The sequence below is a fragment of the Pipra filicauda genome, unplaced genomic scaffold, assembly GCF_003945595.2.
Source record: "Pipra filicauda isolate LSUMZ 115617 unplaced genomic scaffold, ASM394559v2 scaffold273_size1055052_pilon, whole genome shotgun sequence".
Classification (NCBI taxonomy): Eukaryota; Metazoa; Chordata; class Aves; order Passeriformes; family Pipridae; genus Pipra; species Pipra filicauda.
In genome coordinates, this window is record NW_024104391.1 from 370811 (window position 1) to 393640 (window position 22830).

Sequence of the window (22830 nt, forward strand, 5' to 3'; positions counted from 1 at the left end):
TTAATTGGTATTCAACTTAAAATCCAGCCTCCAGACATATTACACTTTGATGTTTACACCAAACTGCCAGTTAATGATGGAGACAAAGATTGCATGCAGGGAATTTCGATACCAAAAACACTGTTTACTTCCAGCTTCAGGAAGTCTCCTACAAGTCTCCTAATAATGAGACTTGTTGCTCTGTGTTGTTTCTTATTTCTTCCATTAAATTAGTTTGCTGCAATTATTGCAATATACTAAATGAAAGAAATCTCTATGCATTGTTTTAAGATTATGACACAGAAAGCTGATTATTGCTGTATGTCTTCTGTTTGATATTGTGGTCATATAAAGTAATATCCATGTGCCAGGAGCAAAGCTGCCTAATTAACATTTATACTCATGGGAGCTCTGTGCACAATTCACCTTTTTAATCGGTTTTTTTGACCCATACTGAGGTTAACTATATGTAGCAGGGAAGTTGTTCTTTCCTCAAAGCTGTTAGTGAGATATAATAAATTTTACATTTATCTGCCTTACTTTGGCAAAAGACTTGAAGGACTAAAGCTTGCTGTTTTACTTCAATCCTGACTCCATATCCCAAGGGAAAAATTCAGTCAACTGTAAAACAGGAAAGGAAATGTAATAGACCAAATCAAATCAGATCAAATAAGCTTCACCATAATAAACTCATCTGATTCTATATGATACTGTACAAGAAAGAAAATCACGAATCTCTGAATTATATAAGCAGAAACTCAGTTTACTCCTGATTTCTGATATATTTTCTGTGCATACACAGATATACATACACTGTAAAAGGGCTGTTCCCAGCAGCAGTGAATGTATGCCACTTTTGCATATTTTCATGAGAATCTGTAAACCTGCAGAGTCTCTCATGTTAGCAAATTAAAACTCTGCTGAATGTTCATAGATCCAAACAATTCTTTTAGCACTACTATGTTAATGATTAACACCGGAAACATTTCCTATGTACACTGGCCCAGAAGAGAAGGTAACTCTTTGAGGCTAATACTTTGATAAAAAGCTTGTTAGGGGATGCTTTAGAATTCCTGTCTCAGTATGCCAGGGATGACAGGGTCAATAGACGTGAAAACTTCCATAACTTTTCAAAAAGCACTTATGTTATGGTCTACTCAGCAAAGGCTAAGCCAGAGTTGACAAACAACAAACTTTATCATTGCAGTAGTAGCTCTCACAGTGTTAAAGGACAATTCACAGACAGTCACGAAATGGATCAATTTTGTAGTTAGACTGTTCAATTTGTGCATGATGTCATGGATTCATGAAGATGAAAGTCAAGAAAGTAGACATACAAAATCCTGAGCAGAATTAATCAGCTGTGTGTCATGGTATAGCCTCTGTTGTCAAACACTATGTGAGCCTACCTTCATTTGCAAGTGTAAGTTAAGACAGTAGGAAAAATATACAGGACAGTTTTACAAGACACAGGGGTAGCAGGACTGTCTCACTGATACAGTACCTCACAGCCATCTTTTTTATACCTAATCCATTATTTGTGAGCTTCCTTTAGCACCACTATGACAAAGGGGCTGTAAAACAGCTAGTAGAGGGGACTCGAATGACTGAAAGATGTGGCTGAGGAAACAAGGAAATGAGGATGGATGTAGGAGGAAAAAAAGTTGCAAACTCATTATGTATGTTAGAACTGTCAGGACAAAACAAATGAAAAGAACAAGTACACCAAAATTATCATGATGTGCCTGAGAAAGACAACCTAATGTGGAAAAACTGCCATGGAATCAGAGAGTCTTAATTCTGTTTCCAAATTACCTTCTATGTTCCAAAAATTCGTACAGGGGTTACTTAATCTCCTACATTTTCTGTCTGTAAAATCAGAGAGAATGCTTATGTGATAGGCAACTTGGGTATATTCAGACTGAATTTAGCCAATTTAATAGTTCTTTTCTTTCTGTTTCTAATATCTATATCTGTATCTAATATCTAATAATAGAGGCTGTTTGCCTCTATTCAATGAAGTTTAGGCAAAAGGTGAAACAAGGATTCTACTGCCTGTAGGTACAAATGTACAAACAAGCTACTACAGGCCATGCTGGGGTGTGAATATGCAGCACATCACATGCTCTGCAACCTGTTCTTTGTCCAGATTGTTATTGCTCTTACTGCACAAACCTGCACTTCACGATACTTCGTTAGCCAACAGGAACTTGTGTACAATACATATAGGTACTCAGGCTAGGTGACCATGCTGGGCCCCTCATTCTTTATATACAAAATTATTTTCTTCTGGGAGTTACAATTTTTAAATATCTTTAGAGAGCAGATGCATCTCATATTTCAAGAACACATGCACATGGCAATAGACTACACCTGTGAAGAAATTGTTGAAGACATCAGAAATACCATCAGGCAAAGTAAAATACATTTTAGGAAACTCTTCCAAAAGCAAAAAATCCCTGAGACCAGCTTTCTGTTTGGGAAGATCTTTATATTCTGGTTCCTTTAAAAATCTAAACATTCAGCACATACTTAATTTTAAGCTTGGGAGTGGTCATATTAAAGTCAACGAGACGAAATAATGCATGCAACAGTTATGCAGGAACAAACTCCTTGCATAGTTAGGGATTTTCCTTGCTTTTATAACAGATCTATTTGAATGACTTTGGTAAAACTATTTATCCTGTGGAAAAGTATGACACTCTCTGTACACAAATTTCTCCCTAAAATACCAGTGTATGTGCACGCATACATGTGTGCACACAGACACAAACAGTTACTGTGTGCTGACTGATTCCTTGTGCTGACTGAGCAAAAGGTTAAGTGATGATTCATCAGCTCACTAAACCTTTTGGGAATAGGTATCATTTTCTCTGTATTCTAGTGAATATGTGAATACTGTAGGTTATAAAAGAAATAAATGCCAGAGGCTCTGAGATGGCTGTGTTACATAAAAGTGAAAGCCAAGTGAAAAACCTGGGTGTCACCTGCAGCATCCCCCCAGCTCAGCTGAAAATGGAGAGCTGTGAAGGCACGAATGATACTTCAGCAAAACCAGCTTCCCACTGGATTGCTTTTCCTAAATGCAATGATTCGTAACAGGCAGTCCCACTTGGAGACAGGGTTTAAATTCCTGAAGAAAGCTGGCCGTGATTGATACCTGAAACTAAGGTAATACTGAGATAAATATATTGTAGATGGAGAAGGAAATCCATTTTAGATGGATTAATAAGACATGTAGGCTTCATCTTCTTCTCTGACGTATAATCTGCCCAAAATTAAACTAACCTACAAAAAAATCTGTCCCACACTATTGTGTTCATCACATCTAAATTGAAAATATACAACCAATTTGAAACATCATTTTAGAGGTCTGATATTAAAACTCCAAATCATGACACAGCATATCAGAAACTCTATTTTCAGAATGTAAAAATCAGGCATAATACAACAGGGGTCTTAAATATATTACTTTTAAAAATCAAAGCTTGTATTATCAATGAAAAATGCCAGGATTCAGGGTGCATTTCCAATTTGCTGCAAGTTTGAGACTAAAATCATTTTTTGGTTCTATTATGAAACTAAAATAAAAAACACTCCTTTTGTTCTGTGGCCTTCTAAGACATCTTACAGTAGCCTCTGGGCTCATTTCTAAAGTGAGGGATTATATGTGATGGACATAAAGCAACTATTTGTGTGTGATCTTCCCTGTAAACTTAAGAAGTAATAACCTTGAATTGCAGTCTGACCTCTGAGGCATGTTGAAATCAAATACCTACAAGGTAGGTCTATATTCCTTGCTTTTTAAAAATCACCTTTAAACACTTTTGCAATCAAAACCTAAAACTTTCATTTAATCAAGTTGTGGAAAACTTTATAAATGCAATTGTTTATATGTTTAATATATACTTTACATATATAACATTTTAGTCATTCTATCTGAGAAAATTTATTTTTTAAACTTTAATATATTATTTTAATTTCTCTGTTATTATTTCTCCCTTATTGTCAATCCAGGAAGCCATTTGAAAAACCCTAGTTTAAGAAGTCTACCTTCCTTAAGAAGTCTACCTACATACCTTCCTATCTGGTATTAATTCCTATAGAATTTATACCAATTCTATTGAAACTCATAAAAGTATTTTAACAATAAAATTTTGAAGCATTTTGCCCTCCTGTGTTGTGTGATGACAATTTTGTTAGATCTATACTTAACCATGGTAATATATTATTATACTTTTCCAACTCTTAGCCTGACATTCATTGTGCAGCCTTGGGCACTTCCCTTCCTCTCCTCTTTCCCTGCCCAAAGCAGGAGCAATGAGAGCCCAGCTGGGGCTCACAAGCAGCACAGCCTCTCTCAGCTCACCAGGGCACTCCTGGAACCCACTCTGACCTTTGGCTTTCATTGTGAGGCATGATAGAATTTCTACAGGAATATTTTGTTAAATACGAAACTGAACTCCTTGTCCAGAATATTAACCATCTGAATTTTCTAGGAATGTGAATTCTACTCAGAAGAAACAGCAAAATTCTTCTTTTGAGATGCAGGTAATGTTGTGGCACAAAAAGGAGTGCCCTCCTGACCCCTGGCTCGTACCCTGGGGCAGTAGATAGGGTTACTTCCTATCATTGCCTTACCTTGGATAACTGGTCATAAAACTAAACTGTTTTAAAATTCCTGCAACATTTCCATCAACACCTGCAGCCTGGGTTTTCCTAGGCCAGTTTTAAATTTAGTCAAGAAATATTTCCTTACTTTCATTGCCCTTCTTACTATAGCATCCCTCAAATTTCTTGTGGATTGAACGGAGTCCTCTTCATTCCCAATTTCCTATTTCCTGAGCCTCTTCATATACAGGTTAAAATCCTTCTTCCTTAAATAAAAAATATTTGTATGCTGTATTATTTATTTACTGTCATATAACCATTAATTACACATCTAGAATTAGCATTTAAACAATAGATTTTAGAGATAATTAATTGTTCAAAGCAGCTCATGATGTTATGAAAGAGAAATCCTTAAGTTCTCCCTGCCATTGGATTTTTTAGTGATTACTGTTTCTTTAATATACAGCTCTTTGAAGAATTGAATACACTATAATATTAATCAAAATATGGGAAGTTGCTAGTTTAAGAGGCTTGTCTTTATCTTCTGGTTCAGACATATCAAGCTGGGTTTCCTGTGAGGTTTTTTAGTTGTGTTTTTTTTGGTTTTGTTTGCTCGTTCACTTTACTGAAAGATACTGACCTGAGGCATGTTTCTGCATCCCAGTTCCAGCCCACAGCAGAGATCAGAGACACCACCATCCTCCTCCTTAAACAGGAATGATGGTGAGCCACTTTGTGCATGGAAACGGGAGGAAGCAGAAGGAAAAGGAAATGGATTTGGCTGAGGCAGATAAGGTGAAATGTTTGTTCACACTTAGCCTGAAAGTATGAAACTTCACTTCCCAAGTTCAGCAATGCCACACTCTGTGTGTTTAATTTTGCCTGTAAATGCAGGAAATGAGAAGGGATTTCCCTGGCACACACAAAAGCAATGGCAAGGCCATTTGGAGGTGTATCGCTGTGCTACTCTGACATGCTGAAGAAGACCTGGAATGAGCACACCTGAAATGAAACTCAGCACTGCAGAGCTGGAGGGTCTGGCACAGGGGCAGCCGCAGGGGCAGCTCCCTGGCCTGGAGTAGCAGGGCCCCAGCTTCTTCAGAAATGGTGTTTCCAAGATGTTACAAACATTTAGGAACTAAGAAATTATAAAAACAGCTGAAGCACAGAAAGGGGTGTCATCTCCCCTGTTGTAAGGTGGAATTTGTGTGTGAGGAAAGTGTAAAACAGACCATGCCTTCAGGTCAGTTCAAGGCCTGCTCACCTCACCTATTGGCAAAAAAGGCAGGAAAATGATCTGTGAGTTCTTAAACAGTTTAATTCTCTTTGATATACCTTAACATTTGTGGATAACACCATTAATTTGAAACATTAAAATAACATCACTACCCCTCTGTGTGCCTAAAACTATTTATGTGTTATATTACAGAGCAACAAGTACCCTATAGCCAGTGCAATGTGAACTTGCTGTTGAGAAATGTGTCATCGTGTTTTTAAACACATACCAAGCATTTTTTCATTTTTTGCTGTTGTGCTCAGGATGCTAAATATTTAACTTTATTCAACCCACGGCATTCATTTAAATGAAATGAAAGATCATATCACATGGCCAATCAGTTGCACTGGCTATTTAATTGTCTGGTTAACTCAAGCCAAAGTTAAGTGACCCAAAGCAGGTAAAATCCTCAGTGCCGTGTTTGATAACATCTTTGTGATCAGAGCAGTGTATGCTTTCCTAGTTCTTGCACTCACAGAATTTCCATGTATTTCCAATGGTAAAAAGTTAAGATGTATTTTTTGGATCTCAGAAGGAACAAAGTATCTTTCTGTTATTCAAAGATAGAAAAACTGTGATGAGGCTTGAAGAATTAAGGAAAGAAAAAGGGTTAGATGTAGGAAAAATATTCCGGTTCTTCTATTACAATTCTTCTCCAGATGTAATATTAAAGTTACAAGGAATGCAAGTATAAGTGAAAAAGTAGCAACCTTGAAGTGTTAAAAAGGAAAAATAACATAGTTTTTTTAGGAGGTTCCTCCTCTTTATACAAAGTTTCCCAAACTTAACCCGTTACACAAAATGACAATTGTGGCTTGTGGGCATTATTCCATGAATAATTTGCATTATCCCGTTCTTGTTCCTTGTGTTTCCATTGCTGCTGAGAATCTAACGGGTCCCTGAGTGCACTAATGATCCTTAATGACTCTGATTAGCTCCACCCTGCAGACCCTGCCTATAGGTCCTGGAGCCCACACAAAATCAGGCCTGGAACTCGCCCCCTCCCTGTCCTGTGTTGTTGGACTGCCTGTTGGAGTTCTGCCATGCCTGTGTGTGGCCATGGACCTCGCTGATACAGGCCCTGGCCTGTGCACTGACTTCCTGACATGACCTCAGCCCTGACTTACCATGGGGGTCCTTCCTGGTGATCACTGGCTGTTTGTGATGCTGGTTATTGTCCATGGACCTGATCCTGACACACACATCGAGTCCCTGGCATCACACTTGGACCCATCTGCATAACAACAAACAACAGGAGCACGGAGTGAACCCAGAGAGACAGATCTTCAATTTTCATGTTACTTTAGTCACCACAGAACAAAGTAAAATGGCTGGGGTTTAGTGTGATATACAGTGTGAGTCTTGGGGTAGAATGGCTATTTAAGGAAAGCATGAGTAGAACCCTTTAATTTGTGAACTCTTTTTCCTAGAAGCGCTTACGAGAAGTTCTTCAGCAAAATCAGGTTCTTCTGATCTTTTTAAAGGTAGGATTAGTCAATTAGTATAATGCTATTCAAGGTGACAAATATAATAGGATTAATTAAGCCAAGCCTTGTTCATAGACAGTAAAAGCACTGGATACAGAAACTAAACGTGGCTATAGAGAAGAAGGGAATTTGCATCCAAATCTCATTGATTCTGTTTTCTGCTGTATTCTTAATACTTCTTTTTTTTTTTTCCGAAAGGAAATGCTTTTATGATCTTCTTATCATGGACATCTTCAACACTGCAAGAACCATTCCTAATTAATCTCAAGGAAGTCAAGATCTTTTGAAAATTTTTGAGAACACCTCAAGACTACCAAGAGCCTATAAATCAATACTATCACGTGGGATGAGATGTAGGCTACTCAAGTTCAAGAGTCACGGTCCAGCTCAAAATGCTTATTGACGGTTTTGTTGGGAAGAAAAAAAAAGTTATTTTCTGGTATGAGGTAATTATATTCTGTCAAACATTCTCAGTTCATGTAATTTATGCAATGCTTGAAACAGTGGGGGCTTGGGCTCCTGAAAAGTAAGAAAAAGACCAGTTAGGTCACTCTGAAATGAATAGAACTTGAATGCTTAATATACTGTTGTGGTTTTTTGTGAACCTTCCTGCTTCAATGACTTGAACCTGAAATATGGTTCACAACTTAAACAAGGAACAAAGTACCTCACCACTCATTTCAGTGACTTGGAGGGTATTACAATTAGGCCTTTTTTTAAATGGAAAAGCCATATGGTGGCAGGAGAGAGCAAGGCATGGAAAAAACCTCCCTGCTAAACGTTTCCCTCAGTTTAGCTGTGACTTTCCCTTCCACAGAACAGCTGAAGCTTCTTGGCTATATTTTTAAATGTAATGGACATTAATGTAATTCATTAGTTACAATGCTTAACAAAGTGTCCATGACTTCTAAGTTTCTGCTACTACTGACCAAGTTCAATAGGGAATTATACAGTGAATGTAATATCACAGTAACTTTGGAAGTTATGCAGTGCAGCTAAGATCCGGAATCTATAACCTGTTTTCAGATTGTCCACACTGCCACACCTTCCCACAGCATCACTGATACAGTGACCAGAAATGATCTTCATGCAGCTCTTTTCCTATGGTCGCTTTTATGGTGACACTACCAGGCTGATGACAGGCCATAAGTAGTGCTTCAAATTCATAATTCTCTGAAGATTAAATATTTAGCCCTGAATTTTTTATGTAATGTGCCACACCATAAACAGATCTGCTATGCAAAAATGAAAAGTCTGCTTTTTCACTTTAAGATCTAGTAGGGGCAGTCTAAACCAATAATCCTCTGATTTAAAGCCATCTGGACATCCCCTTCACTTTATGGACATCATAATTACGACACACTAATGTTTTGAGATGTCTCAGTACAGTTCTCACTGTTAGTACCTACACAATTGCAGCCAAAACTGAAGTGTATCCAGTTATTTTTGCAATCAAGTTGTAGTTTAAACAGCTGATTTCTACTAAATGAAGAATAAATGGATTTTGCAGTCGTAGCAGAGGTATAAAATCCTGACTTAAGAGCTGTGACTCTTTAACCTGTACTGGAAGATTCTGGTGCATCTTTTTCGTTAATTCCATCGTTTAAATCACTGATTTGACACATTCCATAAAAATAATTTTTTTCTAACCCGAACCTTTCTTCGACTTAAATGAATCTGCTTTAAAATGTTGAATCCTTACTAAGAACCACTTGCATGACTTTTAAAATAATTGATTTAAGGGGAAAGAACACATGAAGGAATCAGATTGCATCTGATTCTCTTATCTCCACACCTATCAGTGCAAGAACTTTCTTAGGACTGTAAACAGTGTTGTAAAGTCTCTGAAATTCCAGTGGCCATAGTCCTGGTCACACCCAACTCTCAATGCCAACAGGGGCAGCATAAGCCACTCGCCCTCTCAGAGGACAGGCTTCTGTCTCTAAACTCTGTATAACTGGATTTTTTTCTTTAACCTATTAACGACCAGTGCAGATCACACTGAGAAGTTTTCTAATAAAGAACTGTTTTAGCGATTAACTGATCTGACAAGAAAGCATTTACAAAAATCTGAAACTGTGTTGCAACAGAGTAGCTTTCACTTCCCTGTCTGTTCTCTTTTTATACTCAGCTTTCATAGCTGAACTTCTCACTTTTGTTCTAAGTCCATATGGTTCTTAATAATCTTAACTGACTTATTTCTCATGCTTTTCTACTCAAAAAAGAGCCAACAGCTTTTCCTTCCTCTTCCCCTTTCCCAATACATGCAGAAAAGAGAGTAATACAAGAGTTGTAGAAAAACCTGTAGAGAAAATCTTCACCACTGTTAATACTTGTTAATTCTGCATCTTCTAAAATATTTATTCTGTACCAGACTCTTGCTTGAACGTGAAAGAATTTGCATTCCTATGTTGTTTCTGTGCCACCTGTTAGCTTTCAGGTTCTATTATTCCTTTCACACAAGTACTGCAGGCAAATCTTTCTTTTAGTTCTGTTAATAGTAAGCCTAAGAGTTTCACAACCATAGCCTTAACTGTCTTTAAAATGGCTCTTAACTGTGCTCTACTTCTTCCTAGAAAATGTTCTGATGGTTTTGTTAAAGAAAAAAAAAGATTTCTTTAGTATAATGCAGTTTCCCTGTTTCTGCCTCAAATAAGGATCTCTCATATTCCTTGTGCTACTTCTTAAATTATCAGTTGCCTCTAAATATACACAAAGCTCCATTGTTTTAACCCAGATATCTGATATAACTCTTTTACCATGATGCTTACAGAAATGCTTTGATGTCAGCAGGCAGCAAAGGTGTAATGTTGATGCTTTTTCTTTATGATCTTTTTTATCCTTCTTGTATATTGGCTATTTATGAACTAAAAATTCTTCAGGTTTTCCTTCAATCCTGTGAATACAGCATGAATTCACTTTAAGCAGCATGATCCTACTACGGTAAACATGATAAATTCCCAGCGAAAACCCAGGGAACGTTCACAGCAAGTTTCAGACTGGGTAAGACTTTAATGTTAGGAGATAAATGTTAGAAGATTATTAATTTTTACAGATTTAAACTATCTGGTCACCTCCTAGTACTCAGTGTTCTAAGCAGTGTTGCACTGATTCCATTATGTTCCCTGTATTTCAGTGTAACCTGAGGTGATTTGACTCAGGTGACTGAAGTGGCCTTCTCTCAGCTCAGCCTTCGTCCCTGCTGTGTCATGAGAAATAGCTGGACACTGCAAGCACACAGGCAGACTTCATAAACGAGGATGGCACAGTTAGTGAGTACGAAAAATAAGAGGAACTCGAATGACACGAAACCTCATTTTTTCCAGGAGAGTAAGTGTCTCAAGAGTTACTAGCAAGACTGATCTCACTTTCTATTTTGATAGTCACTATTTTGACCTAGGTTGAACAATCAAGGAAAATCTTTGTTTTCTACCAGTCTTCCAATATAATCTGTCAAATGGATTTGTAAGGCAGCCAACAAGAAGCATGAATATCGTTATCATCAGATGCAGCATTTTGGACCCAATCTATGCTAGACCTTAGGTTTGGCTGGGATTCAGTACTTTAGGAGAGGAGAAGGTCCAGTGGCTGAATGGGCCTACTGCAGTCCCTGTTGCCTGGTGCCAGAGCACGCTGGCACAGCTGGAGCAGCAGGCCTGGTACACTGGTGTTCACCTGCTAAAGGAGGCAGCAGTGAACTGTCACCACCTGCTGACATGGACTCTTATGGGCTCAGTTACAGTTGTGGCAACAAAAATATTAAGTTGGTGGGGCTTTTATCTGTGCATACCAACATTTGCAAGAATTAACTCTATTTGCTCTGTATAAAAGTGAAATAAGTTAAGGTTGCTGTTTTAGTATCTTTTACTACACCTCAAACAGCCTTCAAAAGAAACATAGTTCTGAAAGATGCCTGACTACTGGAGGCAGCTGTCCAAGGCCATTCATGAGAACATAAGAGACAGCTCTAGTTCCTTGAACGGATCACATGGTTTACTTTAATAGCACAGTTATGAGTAAAAAGCAGTGGAGAAAGTGTGTGAACTGAATATTGAGGCAGAAAATTCATGCTAGGTATAGGGCACAGACTGACAGAAAGGAAAATTCGGGTCAGGTAGCCTGTACTGAAGTTTGTCTGGGTCCTTCCCCCCGTGAGTTGTGCAGTGCTTGGCTCCTCGTGGCCCAGGCTGCAGTGCAGTGCAGTGCTCACTGCCCATGGCACAGGCTCACCTGTGCCCATGGCACAGGCTCACCCGTGCCCATGGCACAGGCTCACCTGTGCTGGGGTGTTCAATAGCAAGTGACTCCTGCCTCAGGAACACAGGGAAATACAACTTCACTTTTTATGGGGTAGAGAACTAAAGTTACTGCTTTCTTTGTGAGATAATGCCATGTTGTTATACTGAATGTACTAATAACAATTAAAGAGGCATTGGTGGGATGAAAAAAGAGTTGGAGGTGGATGGGGTAAAGTCTGAAGGGTTTCATCTGTTTCTTACTCTTTGCTGCAAACAAGGTCTTGTTAAAGTTTTCTTTAATTTCAGTGAAGGAATCCTATTGAAGGAAAGCTCTCTCTGCTGTGGACTTTTCTCTTATTGAGAAGAAATAATGACTTTTTGATAACAAGCAGGAATAACACATATGCAAAGTTTAGAGAAATATTTTCCCATTAGCTAAGGATTTTACTTCCCCATGTTTATTTTAGTCTACAAGTTAAATTAATACAACTTAAATATACTCGGCTGTGACATAATCAGACTTGGAAAATTAAGTTCTAGTTAGTATTTGTAATTTCTTTGTAAGAATGAGTAACATAACTATTTAGCAGCTGTCCAGAACAAGGTACAGGAAATTACAATATGTTTCTTAATCAGTAGTTATCTTGATCTTATTACAAATTATTGACTTAAAAATTAAGAAAAGTAAGCATAAAAATGTTAGGCACAATTGAAATAAATAAAACTTCAAAAGCAAACACTTGATAACATGCAGTATTTCACAGTGAGTTTGCACACATTAACAAAACTAAAATCCTTGCAAGTACTAAATTTATGGGTTTCTCATGGTGAAGTCCACTCTATTCTACAAGAGAAGAAAAAGTAACACTTTTATTTGCAAGGTGAAGTTCTTCTGATGTTAGATACTTTGTACTGCTACCATATTTTCTTAGACATTACAAATAGTATCAAGGATCTCTCGTTCCTTCTCACCTAAGCCTGATCCAATTCCTCCATAATTTAACAGACATCTTGGAAGCTTAACTGAATCAAAAATTTGGAGGATACTCAGAGGACATATATTTAATACATCAATAGTTGAATTGCCTCTGAAGTATGCAATGTGTTTGACATCAAATATAGCATGCAGTCTGTAATCCTATTTGTCACACAACACAGAGTTCTCATACCTCCTGTTTTTTCTGGAGATGTATCACACTTCACATTTGACTTTTTCAAACCTGTTACCACGAAGTAATGCAGTAAAGGAGCTTGACTGTGTAAACAACAATATTATTTTCAAACCTAAATAATGAATAAAAATAGCTTTAGATTTTCCATCTACCCAGAAGAGTATGTCATTATTGTACTTTAAAACTTCTTACCCATATCAAGAATTTAACTATGGACTGTTAAAACTTTAGATTATATAAGGATTTTTGACCATCTAACGATTTTTTCTGAAGAAAAACTTAGTTTTAAATTTTCAAAGCCTTTCCTTTCCACAAGGAGTTATTTTCTGCTCACAGACTTCCTAGAAATCAGAAATAATACAATGGAAAGTAAAAATGCTGTATTCCTTACAATTTGAGCTTCTATCCACCTTGCTGAGGTTCTCAGCAACAGTGAAATAATGCTTATTTCATGATGTGGATACTAACTTATGAACTGAACTAGGTTGTCAGTGCCAATTCTTATAAAGCACACAAGAAAAAAACCAAACCAAAAAGCTTTTATCTGTCTCTAGCTTTCCCTGGACTGCTTAATAAATGAAACTAGAGTATGAGGAGAAAGGACTACTGAAGAAATGACACAGATTAATCACTGAGTTCCTTGTTAGAGATTTTCTGTGCCTACTAAAACATCTTCTTGTTTGTTTACAACCAAACTTCTTTTCTTGTCTTCCTCTGTCACAGTCTGACTCATCTGCTCAAACAGCTTTGACATCTTGGCAAATCTCAGGTGATTCTGAAATCTTCGTGCAGCAAAAGCATAAAGCAGAGGGTTAATACAGCTACTGATGAACACAAGTGCTCCAGAGATGTACACTCCTTTGTCTACAATTTCATCCAGTGCCAAAGACATTTCCTCATGAGAGAGTTCTATTTGGATGGAAATAATATCTAGGACGTTGAAGAGGTGGTGAGGGAACCAGCACACAATGAATGCCACCACGATGCTGGCAATGAGCCGGCCTGATCGCTGCTTAGACTGGTAAGTCATTCTGCTTATCCTTCGGGCTACACACACATAACAAGTGCAAAGAATTACAAAAGGGATTACAAAACCTGCAAGGGTCTCCAGCAAAAGATATGACACCTTCTGTCTGTTAGAAGAGTAGCTGCGACATGTGCAGAGCAGTTGACCATTCATTTCTTCTGTCTCTTGAAAGGGAATGACAGAAATGCCAAAAGTAATAGACAGGAACCAAATGAGGAACATGATTAAAGAAATCTTTTCTTTTCTTTTGTATCTTTGAATTGTGAAAGGGTAAAACACAGCCACTAACCTCTCCAAGCTCAGTGCTGTAATTAGAAATATACTTGCATACATGCTGCAGTAAATAATGAAAACCAGTATTTTGCAGAAGATGACTCCAAAAACCCATGAGTCAGCAAAGGAGTAAATCCAGATTGGTAAAGTGATCAGCACGAGGACATCAGCAATGGCCAGGTTCAAGATCAGCAGCACTGAAAGAGACACTTGCTTCATTTTTCTACAAACAGTCCAGATGACGATGCAGTTTCCGGGGGTCCCAATAATAAATGACAAGCTCAGTATTATGCAGACTACTGACCTCACAATATTCCATGTTGAGTGGACACTGCTTTCCTCAGCTTGACTCATTCTGGAAATTCTTCAGTTCTTGGTTGCTCTGGGCCCTGCTTTTATTCTGAAGGTGTTAGTGAGCTACTGGAGAGCAAGTTCTCTAACTGCTGCTCTGTAGGGTAGTGTGGCCTATGATCTCCTATCCTAATGCTCGCTCTTACACACATCTGACCACATAGGGCAGTTCCTGTTGTTTAGGAAGATGTGCATTTTTGCACACAAAGCAAAAATAAAAATACAGTGCAGCATCTGACTTTGCTTTCAGTTTTACATCCATCATGCTTTAGCAGATTTTGAAGCCTGTTGGTGGTCTTTCTAAGCTGTCCTTATTTAAAGAAACTCACTACTTTGTTGAAGTTACTGATCTAATCAACAGCTGTGAGCTTGCTCACATGAGTTAACTCAACATTTTATTTTATAGAAACAAAAAAAATAAGAGGGGTGGCAGATAAACTACAAATGTGCATTATATGTTTGACAGGAATTTCTGTTTCAAAGCATAAAAAGTTGTGCTTACTGTCTTCCTGTCACCTCTTTTAATTCAGCAGAAAACAGTCAACCACAATTTAGAAATACACTGGCATAGAGGAAATCAACATTTGCCCTATAGTGAGACTGTCTTGGTACAATAAAGTGGGTTGGACCTGTATCTTGAATTCTCTGGGAAATTGCCATTCTTTAGCCAAACAATAACCATGAGGATTTCCAGTCTGGATACAGGCTCACAGGAGGAAATGCTCCATGTCAGAGAGAAAATATATGACTATGTTGTCCTCCTGAATGTATCCCAAATTCTTCAGAGTCTGGCCAAAGAATATGAAACTATTTTGTTATCCTGATCTCAAAACATCTTCTTTTGAAGTTAAATTCTAAAATGTTAAAGGAGGAACTAAAACAGCAGCACAAGAGAAATGTTCAAGAGTCATAGAAGTGAAACTGGAAGGGTATTTGCCATGAAAAAAGAATCACAGAAACAAAGGAGTTATGCATAGGTTTTCTAAATTTAAGAATGTGATACAGATTATTTCCCTAATTTTACAAACCTGGCAAATGTAGTGCATAATATCAAGTTGAAAAGTATTTTTCACCATGTAAAAAGGATTGCAACATCATCACCCCCAAATCAGCTTAGCTGGTTTTGATCTCGTAAGTGTATAATGAGATCAAAAGCAAATCCAGAATAACTCCACTGAAGTATTATATCTTCAAAATACTATTTGTGTAATAAATTTTAATTTGGATTTAATCTGATACATGATTCCAGTTCCTTTCATTTTTAACTACATTTAATAAAGATTGGGTAGGGGAAAATCCCAACCAAGTTGTTTGTATTCTAAAGGGAATTTCTGAAAACCACTTGTGAAAATGGGAGGAAGTTCTGGGCAATGTTGCTTCTTCTAATGAAATCACCTTTATACACATTATTTCTCCAGAAGTAACTTCATAAGGTTTATTTCTTAATTTATTGCCAGTGGGTTATCTAGATTAAACTAAGATGCAGATTTTTATTGGAAAAAAAAATAACAAAGAGAGATGCCTAGTACTTTTTGTCACACAGTGCTACAGGGACTGGCAGGTTCTTTAAGTCCATCTTTTGTTGGAAAAGAGCAGTTGTCTGTACAACCATTGGTATTAGTATAGTTCTAATCCAGTGGTGTGTGGTTGAACTTCCAAAGCATCTGTCCTTACAGTTTTCCCAAACATGTTTCTCCACTTCAGCTGAAGTTTGCTTGCCAGATGGCCTCTGCCTCTGGCTGTGTCTTTCATTTGAACAAGAAAACAAATGAATCTCTGAACTGGGATTTCTGTTTCTAAAAAGATCCCAGAGAAGTATTGAAATACTAAGATTTGCTTGAATAAGACTCTGAAGACAGGCTATTAGACTAAATATCACAGACCTTAGAGTTAATGTTAGCTAGGGAGCATGTTTCTGAAGAGCTCTGTGTGACTCCTGGCTCACTATAAAAACTGCAGACTGTCAGCAGTCTTCAATGTTCTGTAAAAGTGTCTGACTGTCATCAAATTTACATTAGTAGTACACGAACTTTATGGAAAATTTAGCAAATGTTTCCATTAATAGGGGGAGCAACACAGTATATTCAATCACACACAAAACACAACAGTGGCTGAACAACTCAGGATCTTACTCACTGGTGACCAAACATGGGTGGGGCTTTAACGAATGGAACCGCGAATCTGGACTTCAGACCAAGACGCTCTGGTCTAATTCATCAACAGGAGTGAAATTAGGCTGCATCTGTGTGCTTAAAAAAAAACAACCTGAAGTTTTTTGTGTGCATGCATATTACATGTAGTGCAACAACTCGGCCACCAACACAGGAAAGTTCCTGTAAGTCTGTCACCTTTAGATTGGCAAATAACTTCTGAAAAATTTCCAAGCTCAAGAATTCTGTGTTACTGCTACAAACCACTTTGAATAGAATTTGCTTTGGCTAAAATATCAGGTGTGTGTTTCACTCGACCTTCAAATGATTTATTTCACTTTGAATGCATGCATGAGCTTCCCTCTGCTGGACGCTCTGTAATTTGCACCACTACTGAGCATTTTCAAACAGCTGTGTTTGCACCACCAAATGTAAATTAGAATTGATATTTATAAATTATAATTGCATATTTATTCTGAGAATCAGAATTTCACTTCAAGATTCTGAGAGTCTTTGGGTCAGAGCCTCTGCACAAAGTGCATCCACCCCTCCATGCAGCCAAGGCATGGCAAACCCACAACACATGAGTTATATCAACAGCTGTGCCAAAAAGACTTTGAAAATCCTCTTTAAATTTTGTCTTCGGGAGGATCCCCTGGATGTTTATCTAGCAAGTGACTGTGCAGTAATGATTTCCCAGTATCATGTGTCTGCTGAGATGCTGGGACTGGTGTTATAACCTTGTTTCCTGCTAATGCTGAGGGGAGGAAGTTACTAGTCCGAACCCCTGACTTCTTCAGCCTTGAATCAAGGTAGTATTTGCAGGATTTGTACCAATGTTTTACAAAAACCTCAATTCAATGGTGTGAAAATGACACACTTTGCCTTGATCAGAAAACTACGGGTTAGTTCACAGCTGACCTAAATGTTGCTTTCTCTCCTATATAAATGGGATTTCATGGAGGTGCAAAGCAGCTGTTGATATCTCTGCTCTGCCATTACTGCAAAGGAAAGTGCAGTGTAGGAAAAGACACACACCACACACTTCTATGGTCTTGCAAACGCTTTGTGACAGCAGGTGTGAGAACACTCTCAGTGCTGCTTTACCACAGAGAAAATAACTTTGTGAAGAGCTACTCTGGGATCAGTTCCAGAATGTAATAAAAGATGTGTACTTTGCACTATGAAGTTTGAAATATTCTGTGCTGTGTACATTGTTGTTAATCAGTATTCTAAAGATATTAAAAAATTGTATTCTTTACTCAGCTCAGTGGCAATTAATGATAGTTTTATATGACTGGCTAGAGAAAATATTTCCTTCTTGTTAAGCTCAGGGAAACTGCTTTAGAACTTTGACAGGGGAAGTGCTTACAAGGCTCCTGTTGTATGTACACCATACATGTTTACATATTTGCACCTCTCTTGCCCTAACAGACTGATCACAGGCAGTCAGAACATGTGTCCTAGTACAGACATACCAGGTGCATCATATTAGAGGTGTTAATTAAGGTAGTGAACTATATTTATAATTCTGACTATAAGCAGAAATGCGAACAACAATTATGCAGAGATTATGAAAAACTTAAGATATCTTTTCTCAACATTACTATGAATGTACACAATTTTAGTTTCTTGTTACAGTACAAGTTTTGAACAGGAAATGTATAGATGCATTACAGTTTAAGGTGAGATTCTGGCCTGCCCTGAATCAGCTATCACTAACCTGCTATTTGTATGTATGCAAACTGTTGCTGGCCAAAATCCTTATCTGGCACAAGCATATCTGGCACTACAATTGCTACTGGGTACATCAAATACAGCATTTACATACTCTTCCTTTTGAGTAATAAATTAGTGATGACAAATACTACCTGGACGATTTGCTGCCAAATATTACTTGTTTTTTGGTGTTTTGTTTTTGGTTTTTTTGGGGTTTTTTTGTTTTTTTTACTTATTGTTTAGCTAAACCTATGGCCATTTTACCTTGTTTACTGGGATTGCATGTAAATATTATTCTACCGTATGATCGATGTCTCTTTTTGTTATTCATCAGAGCGATGAAAGTCTTTCGCAGTGTATGTCTTAGTAACGGACCTGTGATTAAAAACACAAACCCACACTTCACAGTGCATGCGCAGCAGCGACAGAGGTTGTTTTGCTGCTGTTTTGCTCGTTACCCGAGCACACGCTGTTTCCTGGACCATGACCTGACGTCAAGGGCTCTCCCGTGTAGTTCTGTATTTTCAACACAGGGCGGCACTGGGGAACCACCTTTGCTTTTTGGCTCAGCCTGCAGACCACGGAGCTTCAAGGCCGCGGGTCTCTACAGAACAGGTTCTCCTGCATTAGGAGGTTGGATGATTGTGACTAGAATTTCAATATGGTTTCTAATTTTTTGATAAATTTATAGATAAAAATCACAATATCTTTTTTGTCTTGTAGATCACATTATTCTAAATACTCTTATTTCTAGCTGTCTTAGTTCTGTTTTGGTATATATCCATTTCCAGTGTTACATTCTGCTGTAACTGATACAGTAAGGGCAAATCCTTCTGCAATAAAAATAACATTAATTTTAATTAAATAAATTTAATTTTCTATGCCTCCGAAGGAACAAAGTTTGGAAAGTTTGGTAAATATATTAACAATTGCTCCTTCAGTGTAGTTTCCATTTGTGTCTTCTTGTAGTCTTTTTGAAAAGCAGATCAAATTGTGATCTCTCATGTTATGAAACAACCCTGCTCAGCAGATTTGAGCACTTTTCAAGACTTATTTCCTTTAACACCACTAGCTTGGGTTCTAGTGTGACATGAAGTCCTGGTTTTGTGGCCTTCTCTCAGGAGGCTGGTTAATTGTGCTGAAATTAGCAAGGCTGTAGGATCGTATGAGGAATACCAAGAGTGTTCTCCTGCTCTGTAGCAGCCACTGGAGGTGTGTTAGCTGAAGAAACCTGGAGAGCAATGCCCACGCCCTCAGCACTCAGTAATTACCATACCTGACATGCTGTTCTGCACAGCTCCAGAAACCTGCACTTTGCACCATGCTGCTCTTCAGAGTGATCTTGTCCAAGCATTCTTAATCTGAAATAAAAAGTAGTCAGTGACAGCTCTTTACTAAGCACACCCATAATATATCGCATGGAAAAAGTGTAAGATATGCAATCTTCGGGCACAGGTAATTTTTTATCATTCTGTAATGTGATCTATTGCTTCTGTAGAATTTTTATACAATATTAGAAATGGCTGTGAACAATGATAACTTCTCCATCAAATGAAGCATGTTTTCACTGGCAGAAAGTGAAAAGCTAGCACAATTTTCTTAGTTAAAAAATATAATTATTTATGGATTTTAATAGGAGAAATGGCTAATAGACTCTAAAGTAATCTGATACATTACTCCTATATTTGAATCTTGAGCCTAATAACATGATCTGGGTTTAGGCTGTCTTATTCCTTATGTTCTAGTGTTGAGTCAGACCAAAAAGTCCTTTTAGCCCAGGATCTTGTCCCTGGCCGCAGCCAGAAGCAGGTGCTTAGGGAAGAATATAAGAACAAGCCATGTGTGACTATACTTGCCCCACATATTCTCTGGCATTTAGTCATTTGTAGCTGAGGAGTTTCCTGAATCAGAGATGGGTTTTGTGTGTTTAATAAAGTGTTGTGGACTCTGTAGACTTCCTAGGCCTATCCTTGAACTCAGGTGAAGTTGTAGCACTGCAGCTTTGATCCCTGCTGTGTGAAGAACCTCCTCACTCTGTCTGTTTGCTGCTCTCCTGTTGGTTTCCTCTGGCTCACCAAGTTCATGTGTTGGAAAACCAGTGAACAGCAGACCCCTGTTCACCCTTTCCACAGTCCTTCCCTGACTAAACAATTCCCTGACTTAACAATGCATCTGTTGTCATTTCTGAGCTGCAGCCTGAAGAGTTCTTGCACACAGGAATGCAGCTATATCCCTTTCTGTACCCTGTACAGCAATCATGCCATGCTTTTCATCATCCCTTCATTCTTTTCATCATCTCTTCATTCAGCTCTTTTATGTTCTCTTTCAGACAGAGGAACAGACTGAAGTTCAAGAGTTCAATTAAACCACGGTGTGCTGATGAGAGAAAACAAAACAAATCAAGCCACATGGAGGTCTCAGATCCCCCATCTCAAGTCTATTTGTTTGACCCTGCTGCAGTGTGACAAGGAGGACAGCTTGCTTGTCCATACTGCACTCAAAAGTGTTCTTTTCTTCTTTTAAATTGTGGATTAGTTTAGTTTACATTCAAACCACAAAAATAATAATTAGGTTTTGTCTTTCTCAATGCCAGTCTGTGCTCTAGCATTTAGAAGACTGTTCCAAAGGTCACTGTGTCATTCTTCCTTCATTTACTCCAGATGCTCCACAATCATAGAAATCCTCACGTGATGCAATTACCTTATAATCCTTAAACCATAGGTTATCCTCTATCTGGTAGAGCTTTGTATCTCTGTCTGTTGTGTATCCTATTCTGTGCTTAAACCACTAAAACTGAAGTGTAATTTACCATTGCCATTATTTGGCACGGTATGGGAGGCAGCTTTAATTGTGTATATTACTTTTTTCTTGGTAGCTTTGTGTCTCGTTCTGTGTCACTGTGTGGGAAGCATTTAATCCTCCATGGTGCTGAACAGTATCTCTAACATCTGTTCTCTTCCGACACAGCAAACGTGTGGCGATGCCTTTTTCATGACTGCTGGGCTCCTGTCCCTTGAGCTGCAAGGTCTGAACGGGGATGTGTGGTGGTAGACACTGCTGCTGAGCATCTGCTGATCAGGGCACCAGGGATCCCCCCATCAGGACAAATCACAAATCCAGTCACAGACTTTATCCATGTTCTAGTCCTCTGGTCGAGGCATTGAACAGAGTTAGACTGAATTTTCTAGGTTATTGCCATCATGTAATACTAACTTCTATACAAGTTTATACAGATGTCAAGAAGACAACCCCAAAGCATATAAAACCAGAATTTAAATAGACTTTTAAAAATAACTTACATTTTGAACACTATTAGTCCTTCTATGTCATCTGAGAACAATCATCTTGTGTAAACACAACAAGAAAAAATCAGTACTATCTAGCAGATTGTCCAAATGAGGAAATATCCCATAGAAGAGAGTAAGAGAGAAGCCTTGAGAGAATTGTTTTCTGCAGCTAATCAAGGCACCTTTAAAACACACTAACACGGCAAAATTGTTTTTACAAGTTATGTTGGGATAAGGTCCAAGCACAAGAGTTGAAATTGCCCCATAATCTTATAACATTTTACAGGAAATCATGAGACCAATTTATCTGCCACATGGAAACTCATGTATTTCTTGCTTTCAGCAGAAAATTTGTTTTGATGTCACATGATAGCAGTACCCATTTTCTACTGCTTCTACAGCTGCAATCGGAGCAGCTTCAATTCCGGCTGCCAACCACTGATAGCCAAATTAATTCCACCATACCATGAAGAAACTCTTGAGAGTGTTAGTCTATTGTCAGTGTAGCATGGCAGAAACATTTACAGTGTCTCAAGCTGTTTTTAGCACACGAATTAAAAAAAAATAAAAATTGTTCCACTCAGTCCATCTTCTCAAAGTACAGTGTCCAGATAGCCTTTGGCAAGCTTCTCCTTTCTAACAAGCACAGATGTCTCTAGAACATCATCATGCAGTTTAAAGCAGGACATGTTAGTTCACTGCCCCTGTTCAAAATGCCCTTTATTCAGTGTTAATACCAGGAATGTGCTATATGAAACGGTGGAATTTTTTAGAATTTTCATTTTATATCCACTTATTTGCCCAACAGAATAACTACCCTGATCCAAATTTGTTCCTAGCTATGATTTGAACACAAGGATTAGAATAATGACCTTCAAAATCACTTCCAACCTTAATTTTCCTGTAACTGTATTTTTGCACTGACACATTTGACACAGCCTGACATGGTGATACTTGTGATGCTGCTGATTAAGGCATTTTCCCATGATTAACCATTCCCAACTGCCTGTGCCCCTCAGTCTAGAACGGAACTATGTGCTTACAGGAATTATCAAGCAATACTTTTAAACTTAATATGCCCAAAGGATGGTACAGTAAGTGCCTGTGCATTTGTAGGCACTTATTTTTACATATAGTGACAATCAAAACTCAGATCTGAACAATTAATTTTGTAATTTTGTTAATTTTGTTTGGGTTTTAATGTTAATCAAGAAACTTTGGTAAAATGTGTGTCTGTCTAATTTGGATCTTAACTGTAGT

At 38.0% G+C, this 22830-nt stretch overlaps 2 protein-coding genes across 18 annotated transcripts in view; both read right to left on the minus strand.

The window, feature by feature from the left end:
• ESRP2 (epithelial splicing regulatory protein 2) overlaps positions 1 to 22830 on the minus strand; it is a 180198-nt gene that overhangs the window by 66556 nt on the left and 90812 nt on the right. For 10 of the 17 annotated variants that reach the window (XM_039382525.1, XM_039382524.1, XM_039382521.1 and 7 more), the window contains 5 exons: positions 19560 to 19644; positions 16551 to 16663; positions 10125 to 10249; positions 6994 to 7100; positions 4739 to 4856 (listed from right to left, as the gene is read on the minus strand). The gene's annotated coding sequence lies outside the window, so the exon portion shown is untranslated. Of the gene's footprint in view, positions 1 to 519; positions 601 to 4738; positions 4857 to 6993; positions 7101 to 10124; positions 10250 to 11852; positions 11957 to 12760; positions 12876 to 16550; positions 16680 to 19559; positions 19645 to 22830 lie in introns of those variants that run through there. The other 7 variants (XM_039382526.1, XM_039382522.1, XM_039382523.1 and 4 more) reach the window with 7 other exon arrangements.
• LOC114003262 (leukotriene B4 receptor 1-like) lies at positions 12869 to 14649 on the minus strand. Its single transcript, XM_039382573.1, has one exon. It carries the CDS (start codon positions 14415 to 14417, stop codon positions 13407 to 13409), a length of 1011 nt encoding a protein of 336 aa, XP_039238507.1. The 5' UTR covers positions 14418 to 14649; the 3' UTR covers positions 12869 to 13406.